The following is a 15,764-nucleotide window of genomic DNA, read 5'->3' as shown; positions in this document are numbered from 1 at the left end:
GGTTAGCTGTGTCACGGGTGCATGCTCCCACAATAAATCACACAACATCAGGAATGTGTAGGATACACATTTTACTAGTAGCAAAGCAAAATCAATGGAAATTACCACCTTGAGAACATCAGTCCATAAATCGTAGTTGGGGGGCCAAATCCAATAAGGGTCAGTGCCAGGAAAGGGGGTCGATTGCCAGTTCCGTAGTCCAGGGGGTTCCGAAGAGAGTCACAAGTTGATAGGCAGGGACAGGGTCAAGAACACTGGAGCAATCAGGAACAAGGTGCACAAAGCAAGTAGGTGGAACTGCACGCCAAAGCGGTCAGTTGGAACTAGCGTGGTACAGAGTGAGCAGTCTGAATTTATACCTCTTCAAGGTTGTCAGGTGAAGCCAATTAAGACCCCGCCTGCCTTTGGAGTAACAGATTCAGACGCCTCCCTGGTCAGACTGTGCAGCCAAATGGCTGCTCCTTCTCTGTACAAAGTGCTGCTCCTTTCTGCAGTCACGCCAATGCTCCTCGTAGCTCACTGGTCTGCTGCTTGATCCTGGCTCCTCCCCATTGGAAGAGGGCAAGGGCTCCCCAGCAACCTCCTGCTGTTCTATAATAGGTAAGCTCTCTTTCTGTGGGGCTCCCTCCTCAGCATCCTGTAGCTGGACCATACCAGGAGACTGTGGGTCAGCCAGTCCTTCCTCAGAATCTTCTGAATCAGACCACTGCCTGACAAGCTGAGGGTAAGGACGTAAGTGCACCCTTAACTCAGGCTAACAGCTCATATGCGAGTGCCATCTGTTCCCAGCTGATGCTGGCACAGGAGTGGGCTCCTGGCTCTTGCCAGGGAGATGCCCACAATGCACTGCACACCTGCACTGATGAGGTGCATTGTGGGATTTCCAGGGGCCAGGATGATGCATCCCAGTACCTGCACTGCAGGCATGCAGTGATGCTTGTCTGGAATCGCATTTTGTGCTACCGAAAGGAGAACCTGGTTGTCCTGGGGGAAAGGTAAGTTTACCAGCCTTGCTTCCGCCTGCCACCCTGCCCAGCTGGTCATGAGAATGACCTCAGAAGGAAACAAGTGATGGGCAAATAACTTTTTCAAATCACATTTCTGCTCTGAAATGTCCAGAACTCTGGAGAAGGTTGTGGAAGCTGGAATGGTTACTATTATTACAACAACTACTGTTAAGATGTCACTTTTAAAAAACAACAAAAAAGTTCAAAAAGCAATTTATATAGGGGAAAAGTAAGAGGGTGGTTCCCAGTTTCCAAAGGGGCTCACAGGCTAAAAAGAAACACAAAGAGGTAGAAACTAGCCAGTGGAGGGACAGATAGAGCCCTTTCTCAGTGAGAAAGGGCTCGAAGGAGGGCTCGAAAGAAGGCACTTACCTCCCTGCAGATCATCCCTCTTCTCATCCTGGGCAGGCGAATTGCCCACCCACACAGTTGCTGGTAGCTGCTGGCAGCATGGAGGGTTGGGGAAAGGGCACCTTGTCACTCGAAACTCCCCATATGCACTCCACGAGTGTGCGGTGCATTGTGGGGATTCCCCTGACATCGGCCAGGGACCCCCACAGTCTCCCAGCCTTGGCTGCATGCAGCCGGGGTTGGCAGACGGCCAAAAAAGCCCAGGTTAACCTCATTTTGCAGGATTGCTCTGCAGGATGGTTTGCTGTTGCAGTGGCAGCCACATGCCTCCCTCTGCTTCTCGCAATCAGCCAAGAGTGGGCTTGGCTGCCTTAGCCTGCTCTTGGCTGCTCATGAGAACAGCCTCATACCGAGACAGGGCCTTTTCCGCTGTGGCCCCTTGGCTTTAGAATGCCCTCCCTGAAGAGCTTCGCCATGCTCCCTCTCTCAGTGTTTTTAAAAAACATCTTAAAACGCACCCTTTTAAGGAGGCTTTTAAATGCTCCCTTCTTTTTTGTATATCTGGTAGGTTCTTTAGCTTTTTATAATTTTCAGTTTTTAGCTTTTAAAATAATCTTTAATTTGAACCTAATAATGATTGTGGTTTTTTAATCTGACAACCTTTTTGTTTAATTTAGTTAATTTTATTACTTTTATTGTATCTTGTATTTTATCTTATTGCCGTGAGCCGCCCTGAGCAGTAGTGCACTGCAGGGGCGGGGTATACATATTTTAAATAAATAATAAATAAATAAATACTGTGCTGGAGTTGAATAGGGCCAGTTGTTTTCCACCCGATTAATATAAAGGTCGTCACCATTTTGAAATCTCTCTTTGCCAGTTAACAGGGATTGTAGTTTCCACAATCTACTCTAGGCATGTGTAAATAAGCTAAGCACAGCTAAAGTTCTATGTGTATGCCCAGATGCATAGGAGGCCGGCATCAACATATCCCATATATGACTGTACTTGTTTTTCACATTCTTCATTTCTATTCTGAGGCCCACCGCAGATGTTGTTACTTAGTCCACTAGAAACAGAGTTTTCTCAGTAGTGGCTCCAACACTTTACAACTCCCTTCTCTGAAAGCCCACATAGGCTCCACCCTCCTTCAGTGTGGTGCCAAGTGAAGGCCTGGCTATTTCTAAAGGCACTTGAGACGGGACAATCTTCTTCCACACTAACATTTAAAAAGAGAGAAGTAGGGAGAAAGAGAGAAAGCGGAGAGGAGTGGGCAAGTGTGTGGACATGTGTGCGCGCACACGTACACACACACACACACACACACACACACACACACAATGTAACACAATCCTGCCTGCCAGTCTGCCAAAATAAAGAGAGGATCCACCCATCTGGCAGCCACCAGTTTGGCCTAGCTCTTTCCATAGACCCCAGGGACAGGACTGGCAGTGGGCACTGCTAAGTCACTGGGCCCTCAGCCATTGCCTCCCTCTACCTCTACCACTGGCTCTGGTTGGGTTGCTTGACCATCAAGTCTGAGCTCCACACAAGCTGAGAATTTCAGCTGAGAGCAGCGCTGTGCCCCACAGTAGTCTGCTCTGGCTGTTTACAAAGCTCGCTGGTTTCGACACATCTGTGATGAATAATCTACAAAACTCCTTGAACTTCAAGAGGAGAGAAGAGAAGAAAGAATTCAGCCTGAAAGAACAAACAAAATTAAGTAACAAGTCTATCTTACCATATGTAAAGTAGGCAACCTGAGGAGGAAGGGTGACATTATTGAGGTCATCATCTTGAACATGCAGATCCACATATTGTTGTGCTTCTGATGCTTTGAGGAAAGCCATGAATCTGGCAGTGAACGAAGCTACAAAGATGGAGAGCATTCCAAAATCCAAGAGGTTCCAAAGATGCATGACATATTCCCGGGGGCCTTCTTCCCAGATTTCTTTGCATTCAGACCATATCATGCCTATGGGGGCACACACATCTTTATTGTACAATCAGTGTAACTAGAAAATGTGTTGTTTTACATTTTCAGCCATGCTTTGTAACCTCAAACACCCGTTATCATACTAACTGTGCACTAATACTGACTCTCCTTCTGTTTGCCTTTTCTCCCAGATAAACACAGACCCAGTTCTTCAGCCCCAGGCCAAATATGGTTCCTGCTGGACTGCAAAATTGTAGCAACTCAGAGGAGTCAGGGCTCCAGTCAAGAGATGTCATCTGCTACAAAAAACAACTCTCACCATGCTCAGTCCCAAGCAGTTCATTTCATGTAGACCAGGGATTCTCAACGTGTGGGTCCCCAGATGTAATTGGACTTCAACTCCCATAATTCCCAACCAAAGGCCACTGGGGCTGGGGATTATGAGAGCTGAAGTCCAATTACATCTGTGGACCCACACGTTGAGAAACCCTGATGTAGACCTTACTGACAGGGGCCTTATGAGGCACCTCTTTGATTCATAGGCCATGATTTCCCTGCTTGAACTAACATCAGCCTAAGAAACAATCATATACACACAGAGACACCCTTCCTTTGTCCCATACTGAAATATGCATCACAGCAAACACAGCCAGCTTGCCGTTCTAAACATTAAAAGTAATGATGTTGCCCAAAGTTGTAATTTCCCAATTCAGAATACTTGCATAGCTTGCAATGCTTGCAGATATTACAAAATGAATACCTTTTTCCTGAGATCAACTGTTCAAAATGTAAAATAAGACGGTGCTTTTTTATTTAGGTCCTGGATGATGATGATGATGATGATTAATTCAATTTCTATACCGCCCTTTCAAAAATGGCTCAGAGAAATAATATGGCTCAGAGAAATGGCTCAGAGAAATGGCACAGAGAAATAATAAATAAATAAGATGGCTCCCTGTCCCCAAAGGGCTCACATTCTAAAAAATAATACAAGATAGACACCAGCAACAGTCACTGGAAGTACTGTGCTGTGGGTGGATAGGGCCAGTTACTCTCCCCCTGCTAAATAAAGAGAATCACCATGGTAAAAGGTGCCTCTTTGCCCAGTTAGCAGGGGATTCTTTGCCCAGTTAGCAGGGGAAAGATGATGCAGAAAGATGATGCATGGGAAAGATGATGCAGTTTTAGCTCAACTCAATCATAGCTAAGCAAGTATTCTCCAGTGATAATCTAAACAATTTCAAATAGGGTTGTGGGAACATCACCCATCATACATTAGGGTAATCCATTTTATCACGTCACACATTTGTCACATCTGCATTTCCCATATCCACAGAGATGGACAATTGCTGAATCTGGGCATGGACCTTCAGTCCTTATGGTTGGTAGATCATACGCAAATCCAAATGAAATGTAAAGATGAATATTCAGATATACATGTATTCTACCAGACAACAGACCACATTCTTGACCTTCATGTAATTTTTGCCTGCCATCTTGATTCACGATTCCTAAATACTCTAGCACTGTATTATGCATAATGCATTTGAACAGACAGTACACCATGCCAAGGCGTTTGATACACTGCTGACTTTGAAAAGATGTTTCATTGAACAAAAACAATGTTTTGTAGATTCCTCCATTCTATAACTACTTTAAGTCTAATTGTGTGTGTGTGTGTGTGTGTTTTGGAATACATTGGAGTGGGTAGGCCTATACACAAAGTTAAATTTCAGTTAAACACTTCCAGGGTTAATAATAAAATAAAGTATGACAAACTTTGTGTGAGGTTTTAGGATTGTGGCCTAATTTAAGAATTTGGATAGGCAGACTGTGGCAATGCATAATGTGTGGAAAAACCCTTTCTGATTAGCTTTCTGAGGTTATTAGGAGATTTTTTTTAAAGCCCCCCCCCCAAGAAAACACAACACGACTAAGACAAACCAGGAATAGTCCCACTAAACTGGGGATTGTCGGGAGGGATGTAGGAGGGAAACACACATTACTTTGGATTAAAACCAAGCATATACGCTGTACTGGAATCTTCTTCAGATACGTGCAGCTCAAAGATATTGGTAAAGTAATCGGAGTAGTGTCTAGCCAATCTTTACTAAACTACGGTTTCTCAAAGGTACATCTCTAGGAAGCTAGGAAAATAAGTGCATTGCATGGCTTAGCACACTATCCCTCCCACACACATATACCTCACAATATACTTCGTTTCAATAAAATAAAGATTAAAAATGAATATTACTAAGATGAGTCAGGTAAAAACTAGTGCTTGATTATTCACTGGGACTGGAGTTATTCATTCATTTTCCCCACTCAAAACTCTACAGTGAGGACATTTTTTAGGCCCAGAAACCAGTCTCCACATCAATATGAACTGCATCAATATGAACTGTAGTGAAGCTATTTTCATGAGCAACCTAACCAAGGCTAGGGCAGCCCAGCCTGGATTAGGCTACCTGTGGGGAGTGCCAGGATCACTCCAGATCCTGGAGCTCTCACCTCGCCTAACCCTACTTTTTGCCACAGCCTTTAGCCATGGTTAAGGGCGTGAGCACTCCCTGAACCCCAGCGCCGAGGTGGTTTGTATGCTCAGGCTGCACACAGCCTGAGCATACAGCAAGCCAGGCAGCAAGAGGGCCGGGCTGAGGGAGAATCCCTCCATGCACCATACTCCTCCTGCCATGGTGCACTGAGGGATGCTGGAGGACTTCTGCTCTGTCACTTGCTGCGATCCTCCCCATCCGCCTGGGAAGAGGTCATGGGCATGACATCATTTTATACTATTCAGTTACAAATTGTGCTGAGTTATTTCTGAAGATGGCATCTGAATCCATAATATATTTGAAAAATAGAGGGGGAAATAAGGTTGAAAGGCTGACATCCTAATGTCATGTTAATGCTGCACTAGTGCCAACATATTGTACTAGTGCACAGATGATACACTACTAAGTTCTCCTAATTCAGATGCTTACATTCCGGACTAGTGTTGCATTGTTGCAACAGGGTTGGCCTGTGCAACTGGTGATGTGTGTCTTCTGCTGTGAAACCTCTACTGCAATCCATAGAAGTTGCAGGGAATAATGCAAAGCTATGTGCAATCCTTGTAGTACAAGCGTAACGTTCACGCAAGTGGACCAAGACTGGAAGAGATTGCACAACTCTGAGAACCCACTCTGCTATATGACCTTCTTGGGTGTGTACATCTTTGCTCATTACACTAGTGCAGCATTAGTCTGCATATCAGCCTATGTAAATAAATATTACAATGCGCATCTAGAAGAATACAGATGCAGTGGGGACAGATTGTGGGTAGTTCTGCTCCAAAAGCAGTTGAAACCAGAACACCACCTGTAGAAACAGAAACAATTGGCTCTGGATTCATATTTTCTTCATCTGTTATCTATCTGTAGCCTATAAAAAGCATTCTCTTCTCAAAAAACTAGTATCCTTGAAGGCATTTTAATATTATTTTAAAAATAAATAATTCATGCTGTCATTTATGCATTTTTTACAGCTTGTCACTTATTCTAAGTCTAATAGTCTACATCACTTCTGCAAATACATTTTCATGTGTGCTTCTGTGGAGTTATCTAGTTGTTTATTTCCAGCACAAATAAGCAGAATTGGACCCTGTAGCGTCCATTGTCAGAAGGACAGAGTAGACTTTTGATAAGTAAAGCTCAGTACCAGATCTTCCAGTATAGCATATATTCATCATGGGAGTGTATTCATTGGTCCTCTTCACATAATCATACCAGCCTGTGGCAGGGCAAGAAAAATCCTGTGCTGACTTACTACTGTGTCAGCAATGGCAAGACACTGGTAAGAATCCAATGTTTCTTGGATTCATAGAAAGCCAACATATATAGGACTCCTAATTTAACTTTTGGCACAGTACTGCAAATGCTTGACAAATGACATTCACAGTGGTATCCCAAATCTGGACTTATAATTGTTTACAGGGAGATTTTAATGACTGCTTCACCATGGGTGTTTACAGCTGGAAGTCAGCACTGCCTAATGTTTTTCTTGTGGCTCCTAAGGGCTCGTGTGTTTCTGAGAATGGGCCCCGAGTTTGGCACTTTAGGATTGGTCAGTGAAAGAGCTACCTGTTTCATGGGGCTTTGTACATCCTTATCCCCTGTATGCAATGCCATTTATCCTGACTGGATTGACTGTCCAGGTGTGCCAAATAGTTCAATGAGGGATGCCTCTGGCTGTTGAACAGATACATCAAGATCTTGGGAAGGTAGGATGAAAATGAATGCAGAGGTGATCTTAGTGAAATGTGCCAATATTATGTTCCTATCAATGGATAGTGGGCAGTAGATGATTAGATAAATAATATTTCCTTTCTTCATAGGACTTCAAGCACTGCTCAGCTTGGATGCAACTGATCACAGTCACACTGTTCTTTAATTTTACTAGCCCTTGAAGCATCATCAAGCCATATGTAGCACACATCATCTAAATCCCTCACATATTAAATAGAAAGGTAATGCTTTCTACAGGCCTTTTAGAAACAAAAACCACACTATTCTAGAAAGTCCATCTTTTCACATTATAGTCTGGCATTATAGAATAGATATGAAAAAGTGTCTTTTATGAAGAACTGCAGACCAAGATGTTCTTATAGAAAAACAACTAAGAATAGTTATGTCACTTTATTCCAACAGCCCCATCACTTGTTCTCCATTGGTTCTCCATAGTTTTCATTGCTACCATCTCTCTCTCTCTCTCTCTCTCTCTCTCTCTCTCTCTCTCTCTCTCTCGTACATGTTTCAGCTGGCATGGAAAACAGGATAGTGGAATACTAGTGAGTGTATTTAGTGAGTTTCCACCTCATTCAATTTATTTAGCAAGTTTCACCTCACTCTCAGTGGACACCAGGGACATGGTTCAGGGAGACTCAGAACCTGATAACCATTATCCACACAGCAAACATGCCTGCACATGGAACAGAACAGAATCACCATGGAAGGAGATCATGTATAGCACAGGAACACAGGGAACTGTCATATACTTGTCTATACTGACTTGGAGCAGCTCTCCAAGGTTTGGGGCAGGAGTCTTTCCCAATCCTGCTTGGAGATGCCAGGGATAGACCTTGGGATCTTCTGCATGCAATGCAGATGCTCTGCCACTGTGCTATGGCCCCATCCACAGGGCATCAGCTCTGTGACACCATCTACAGGACCTCATCTCCGTGGCTCCAACCTTTAGCCCCTACTTCTCTTTCTGCTTCCCATCAATCTGTTATCAAGTGCTGCCTTAGTCCACATATGACCTGAAGGGAGTAAATGACCATTGCATTTTTACTTACCTAAAACCCATTTCATTATTAGCATTTCTGTCCATGAGAATTGTGTTGTTTTTACTCTAAATATTTGTTTGGGATGATCCATGGCAGTTTCATTGGGAAGAAGCTTTACTCCTTCAAATCGGTCCGAGGCATTAACTACTAACAGTCCAAGGAAAATTGTAAAAGAAACGGCATGTGCCACAAACTTCATGAAGGGGCTTCGGAGTGTCTGACCCAGCTGAAAACCAAACACATAGAGGAGATAAAGTTGTTTCCCCCACAAGTTCCAGAATTTCTAGGTCTTCATTGTATGCTAATCAAAACTGGTTTCTATTTACAAATTATAGACAGAGTTTCACACTTGGATACTTACTTTTAATGGAAATAACGCTCCACTAATGCGTTTGGAATAAGGGTGGAAATGGCTTTTAAGCCTAATATCACCCTGCTGGTGTTATTTACACATACTCATGACATGGAGTTTTTCTCCTGAATAAGGAAGGCACAGAAGTTGTACTTATAAGTATTTTCCAGAGGAACGGCTATGTCAGTTCCTTGTAGCAAAACAACAAAGCCTCTTGTAGGACCTTAAAAATGGCCACGCTTATTTCAGATAAATGTACTGAAATAAATTGGTGAGTCTTTAAGCTGCTAAAAGTCTCTTTGGTGTTGCAGCTTTTATAGGTTATTATGTCTGAAGTACTCAAAATATACACTAGAGGCCTTTATAATTTTAAAGCACTTACTAATATTGAAGAGTGCAATAGAAATCCTCTAATAAGATAGGCATCAGCATTTCTCAGAATAGGCATATGTGTGGCTGGTTCATCGCTGAGCCAGCAAAATCCATGTGCTGCACATAGATGATGCTATAAATGGAAACATAAATGGCTTCCAGTTCCAGATATCTTTCACGTGTGCAGCTGGGCAGTGAAGTAGATGCCTCTTGAATACATGCATGTTATAGATATAAAGACACATTGCAGTAAAAGCAAGTCATACCAGAAGCATCCCTAAGAGCCAACTTAGACATAGCTGCCAACAATCCATGTGTTTAAACTAGATCTGCCCAAATCATTCAGAAAGAGAAGGGTACGGTCCAGTTTTGACTGCAAAAGGAGCAAATGGGCAACATCTATTGAACTCTGCTCCTACCTGTAGCTTCCCTTCCTGCAGTCTGTCTCCCCTCAGCATTTTCTCCTCAGCTGAGTTTCAACTGGAGTGAGATCATCTAGAAGAAAAAGACTGCAGGGAAGTATGCTTTAGGCAAGGGGAGAGTTCTACACTCCTCATCCACAAGCCCTTCTTGCTTGGAAAATTGGATCCTCCTCTTTCTACATGAGTGTTTAATTGCATGCATCTAGGGGGCACAGCGGTGTCATTTAATTTGGCCATAAGCCATTGCCTACCCCTCTACCTCCTAACCGTTATTCATTATGAAGCAGCATTTTAAAGCTTTAGCTGCCAAGAAACTCCACCAGCAACAGACATATTTTAGAAGAAATATTACCTTTTTTTTTCTTTAAAGATTGCAAATGAATTCACAAGCTTGCCAAATCTGGGAAGCCCTTTGAGGTGACATCAAAAGTCTGAAATGTGGTCCCCCCTCCACACAAATGCAAGAATGAAATATGTTAACTGTATCCCAAATTTTCATAGCGCTTCACTTTAATCATATATACATTGGCTTCTTTGAAGTCAGAGGGTCTCTTTAATGTTAAAAACATATATAAATACTTTTATAAAATCTGAAACTCAGCTTCCATCGTGCTAGCATAGCAAGTTCCTGAAGTGCCAATATGATTTTAAGCAATTTTTGCATAGGTATCTCAACAGACAGGTCAAAACATCTATACTTGGATATTCTCAGGCTGATCAGATTAGAAAGTGTTGAGAATGTTAAATATGTAAATTTGCTAAACGTTGATAAGGGAAATGATTTTCTTTGTTTGGGGCAGCAACTTCTTTTTAACAGTGTGTGCTGCACCTTTGCAAGTCATGATGGCTTGAAGCACTAGTTCTCATTCTGGTGGCTTAATCTGGCTACTACTGTCTTTGTTCCTAAAATAACCCTGGAATGATGCTGCTGCTACATGTGGCACCATTTTGAGACTATTTTCAGCAGGGGGTGAGGAATGGTGGCTAGATGGAGCTGACCACAAGGAAGAGGGCTAGTGCTCCTACAAAGGCACAGCATGAACTGAAACAAACAAAAAGACAAATGGGCACAGCATTTTTATAAAAAGGAAAGAGTGTAATCTGATGCACATTGGAGTGAAAAATCTCAACTTCACATATCCACTGATGAGGTCTGAGCTGTCACTACTAACCAGGAGAGAGCTTGTGGTGTCGAGGTGGATATCAAAATAAAAATATCCACTCAGTGTGCAGCAGCTGTGAAAAAGGCAGATTTCATGCTGAGGTCATTAGGAAGGGGACTGGGGAAAAAAACCTCACCTGCTGACATTGTACTGCAATTATACAAATATATGGTGGTACCATCTTTGGAATGCTGTGCACAGTCCTGGTTACGCATCTCAAAAAAGAATGTTATATACCTGGGACAAGTGCTGAAGAGGACAACTAAAATTATCAGGGATCTAGAGTGGGAAGGTAACTGGAGGAGCAGGGCCATTCTATCTGCCTTGCTGGGACTTACCATCTAGCCCCTCTGCCTCCTGTGGACATTCCAGCACAGACGGAGTGCAGCCTGCTTGTTGGTTGCCAAGTTCCAGCTGGCTGGTTGCCAGCCTCCCAGATTGCTGAGCTCTACCTCCTGCTGCCTATCCTGGGAGCTGCTTGTGAGAGGAGTGGCTTTTGGGGCTTTCAGGCTTAAAAGCAAGGAAGCTTGCCAAAGGCGTAGCTGTTGGCGTGGCCGTTGGGCCACCTGTAGGCAGCCTCTGAAGCCAGCCACCAAAGAGGGCCAGCCCTTGGGGCTGGGCATTCAAGGTGGGACTGAGGGCTGGGGGGTTGGGTTGGGCCAGGCCTTTTGCAGATATGTGTTTGGGCTCTCTTGAGCGGGATGGTGCTGGGAGTGTGCCTGGCAGTTCAGGGGCAGCTATTACTGTAGTGGTGGGGAACAGAAGAACTGGCACTGGCAGAGCAGCTGGCCATTATAGGGGAAGGGAAATCAGTAATTTAGTAACAGTTTCCACTTTCCAACTGTTCTGTCAACTCTCAGGCCTCGGAGAGCAGCTCCAACGACCCACAGAGCCTGGCCTTGCTCCTCTGCAATGCCAGGTCAGTTCAGAATAAGACCGAAGTTGTCCACGATTTTAGCGTGGATGAGGGAGTTGACCTGGCATATATAACTGAGACCTGGTTGGGGGAGATGAGCTCAGCTTCTCCCACCAGGTTATCCTGTTGTGGAGCAGCCAGGGGAAGTGGGCGGGTGTGTGTGTGGAATGGCTGTGGTCCATAAGAATACTATTGCTCTTACCAGGGCCCCTGTGAGACAGTTGATTTATATTGAGCGCATATTTTTTAGGCTGGCAACTACGGATAGATTGGGGATTCTGCCCAACTGACTCCCTAACTGAGCTGATGGAGCTGGTCATGGAGTTGGTGTTGGAGTCTCCTAGACTTTTGGTGCTGGGGGACTTCAATATCCACTTTGGGGCTGGCTTGTCTGTTGCGGCTCAGGAGCTCATAGTGGCCATGTCAACTATGGGCCTATCCCGATTAGTTTCTGAACCAACTCATGTTGCCGGCCATGCACTCGATTTGGTCTTTTGTTCGGATCGGGGGGGGGGGTGTTCCGTGGGTGGGGGATCTGGTGGTTTCCCCATTGTCATGGATGGACCACTAGCTGGTTAAGGTTGGTTTCACAGCCACAATCCACCCCTACAGGGGTGGTGGACCTATTAGGATGGTCTGTCCAAAAAGGCTGCTGGACCCAGTGGGATTTCAAAAGGCCTTGGAGGATTTTCACGTTGGTGCGGCCAGTGATTCTGTCGATGCCCTGGTGGAAACCTGGAACAGGGAACTCAACAGGGCAATAGACATGAATGCTCCTAAGCGTCCCTTCTGACCTGGTGCAGAAATGGCCCCTTGGTATACTGAGGAGCTGTGGGGGCTGAAGTGGTTGGGTAGGCAACTAGAGCGCAAGTGGAGGAGAACTCGGTTCAAATCTGACAGGATTCAGCATGTGACCCATTTGAGGACCTATGCGGTGACAGTGCACGCAGCGAAAAAGAGATTCTGGTCTGCGCGCATTGCGGCTGCAGGTTCACGCTCGGCAGAGCTATCCCAGGTTGTGAGGAGTTTGGTTTCTGCTCCTTCTACTTCCAATCAATCCGGGGAGTTGCTCTGCTGTGATGGCTTTAATGGGTTCTTTGCGAATAAGATCTCCTGTATTCGGGCAGACTTGGACTCCACTATTTCTGCAAGGTGTCCTTTTGGAGAAGGTGTCCAGAGATCCCTCTTGCAGTATTAGATTGGATCCATTTCAATCTGTGACTCCTGAGGATGTGGACAAGCTGCTTGGGGCGGTGTGGCCTACCAGCTGTTCTCTGGATCCTTGCCCAACTTGGCTGCTTCTATCTAGCAGGGAGATTGTTGGAGTTGGCCTAGTTAATATCATAAATGCATCACTGAGGGAGGGTAGGGTGCCTCCTTGTCTGAAGGAGGAAATGGTTAGACCACTCTTAAAGAAGCCTTCCCTGGACCCCTTAGCGATGGATAGTTACAGGCCAATCTCCAATCTCCCTTAGTTGGGCAAGGTGATTGAGAGGGTGGTGGCTGACCAGCTCCGGGCAGTCTTGGAGGAAACTGATTATCTAGACCCATTTCAAACTGGCTTTAGAGCTGGCTATGGGGTTGAGATAGCCTTGGTCACCCTGATGGATGACCTTTACTGGGCAATCGACAAAGGTAGTGTGACTCTGCTGGTTCTTCTGGATCTCTTGGCGGCATTTGATACCATCAACCATGGTATCCTTCTGGATCGTCTGGGGGAGTTGGGGATAGGGTGCACTGCCTTGCAGTGGTTCCGCTCCTATCTCTCAGGTAGATTCCAGATGGTGGAGCTTGGTGACAGTTGCTCCTCGAAATGGGAGCTGTTATATGGAGTCCCTCGGGGCTCCATTCTGTCACCAATGCTTTTTAACATCTACATGAAACCGCTGGGTGAGGTCATCAGGAGATTTGGTGCTGGATGTTATCAGTATGCTGATGACACCCAAATCTGCTTCTCCTTTTCATCTTCAGGAAATGGCACTCATTCTCTAAATGCCTGCCTACAGGCAGTAATGGGCTGGATGAGGAAAAACAAATTGAAGCTGAATCCAAGCAAGACAGAGGTGCTCATTGTGGAGGCTCAGAATCTGAGGGGTGTGTTAGATCTTCCTGTGCTGGATGGAGTTACACTCCCCCAGAAGGCGCAGGTGCGCAGCTTGGGAGTACTCCTGGATCCAGGCCTCACCCTGGTATCTCAGCTGGAGGTCATGGCCAGAAGTGCTTTCTATCAGCTTCAGCTGATTCGACAGCTGCACCCATTCCTTGAAGAGGATGACCTCAAAACAGTGGTGCATCAGCTGGTAACCTCCAGGCTCAACTACTGCAATGCACTCTACGTGGATCTGCCTTTGTACGTAGTCTGGAAACGTCAGTTAGTTCAGAATGCGGCAGCCAGAGTGGTCTCTGGGGCAACTCAGAGAAACCATATTTTTCCTGTTTTGAAACAGTTACACTGGTTGCCAATATGTTTCCAGGCAAAATACAAAGTGCTGGTTATTATTTTTAAAGCCCTGAACGGCTTGTGTCCTAGTTGTCCTAGAGAGCGCCTTCTTCTACATGACCCCCACCTCATGTTAAGGTCATCTGAGGAGGTCCGTCTCCAGTAACCACCAGTTCATTTGGTGGCGACACAGAGGCAGGCCTTCTCTGTAGCTGCTCCTGGGCTGTGGAATGCACTTGAAGCAGAAATCCTCAATCTTAATTCTTTATTGACCTTCAAGAGATTCCTTAAAACCGATCTGTTTGGCCTGGCCTTCCAGGATTTTTAATTAGTTTTAATTGTTTTAATGCTCTAACCTGGTTTTTAGGGTTTTAATTGTTTTGATTGTTTAAATTTTTTTAAGATTTTTTAATTGTTAAGTGGTTTTTATATTTATATTTCTGTTTTAATTGTTATTGGTTTTAATGGTTTATGTTTTAATTGTGATTTAATTGCCCTGAGCCATTTCGGAAGGGCGGTATAAAAATTGAATGAATAGATAGATAGATAGATAGATAGATAGATAGATAGGTATCTTCCATAAGAGGAAATGCTACGATATTTGGGGGTGATGAAGAAGAAGACATGACAGACGTTTATAAAATTGTGCATGTTGTGAAGTTTTCTTTCCTCTCACAATACTAGAACCAAGGATCACACACACACACAGAGGTTCCTATTGGTTAACAAGAGGCACTAAGTTTGCTGATAGAAGGATTGATTATGGAATTATTCAATCAATCAATCAATCTGTCAGTCAATCAATCATATTTATATACAGCCTGATGTGTGTATGTCTAGGCTCTCTGTGTACACAATTTAAAATACAAAACAAAGTAAAAACAATTAAAAAGTTTTCACACAATAAAAGTTAACAATTTCAGAGATAAAAACAATTCCACAGTTTAAAATTAATTTCAGTTAATAAAGACGTGTGTCTTGTCCTAAAAACAATCAGAGAGTGAGATGCTATTATTTTGATAGGGAGCATATTCCAAAGCCTGGGGCAGCCACAAAGAAGGCCCAGTCCCGAGTCACCACCAAACGAGCCAATGGCAAACATAACCAGACCTCTAACCAGATAATCTTAATGGGTGACAGGGTTCATGACAAAGAAGGCACTCTCTTAATTACCCTGGACCCAAGCTACTGAGGGCTTTATACGGTAGGTAATAACCAGCACTTTGCATTTCACTCGGAAATATATCAGCAGCCATTGCAGTTCTTTTAAAATCAGTGTTATACGTACGGTCCCTTTGGGTTGTCCCAGAGACCAGTCTGGCAGCCACATGCTGTACCAATTGTAGTTTCTGGACTACATCCACAGACAGCCCCACATACAGTACATTAAAGTAGTCATAGTTACCAGCAGAAGTGGAGGTAAAGTTACCTTACCTGAATCCCTGTGAAACCCTATATTAAATGGGTATACCTTGGCCT

At 44.3% G+C, this 15,764-nt stretch overlaps 1 protein-coding gene across 5 annotated transcripts in view; it reads right to left on the bottom strand.

Annotated features, from left to right (window-relative positions):
• TRPC7 (transient receptor potential cation channel subfamily C member 7) overlaps nucleotides 1-15,764 on the bottom strand; it is a 227,258-nt gene that overhangs the window by 67,128 nt on the left and 144,366 nt on the right. For all 5 annotated transcript variants that reach the window (XM_053288511.1, XM_053288510.1, XM_053288513.1 and 2 more), the window contains 2 exons: nucleotides 8,630-8,846; nucleotides 3,100-3,333 (listed from right to left, as the gene is read on the bottom strand). In XM_053288511.1, coding sequence (XP_053144486.1) covers nucleotides 3,100-3,333; nucleotides 8,630-8,846 — 451 coding nt within the window. The remainder of the gene's footprint in view (nucleotides 1-3,099; nucleotides 3,334-8,629; nucleotides 8,847-15,764) is intronic.

Source organism: Hemicordylus capensis, chromosome 2 (assembly GCF_027244095.1).
Source record: "Hemicordylus capensis ecotype Gifberg chromosome 2, rHemCap1.1.pri, whole genome shotgun sequence".
Taxonomy (NCBI): domain Eukaryota; kingdom Metazoa; phylum Chordata; class Lepidosauria; order Squamata; family Cordylidae; genus Hemicordylus; species Hemicordylus capensis.
The sequence above is the reverse complement of the archived record's forward strand: the minus strand, read 5'-3'. Positions and strand labels throughout refer to the sequence as shown.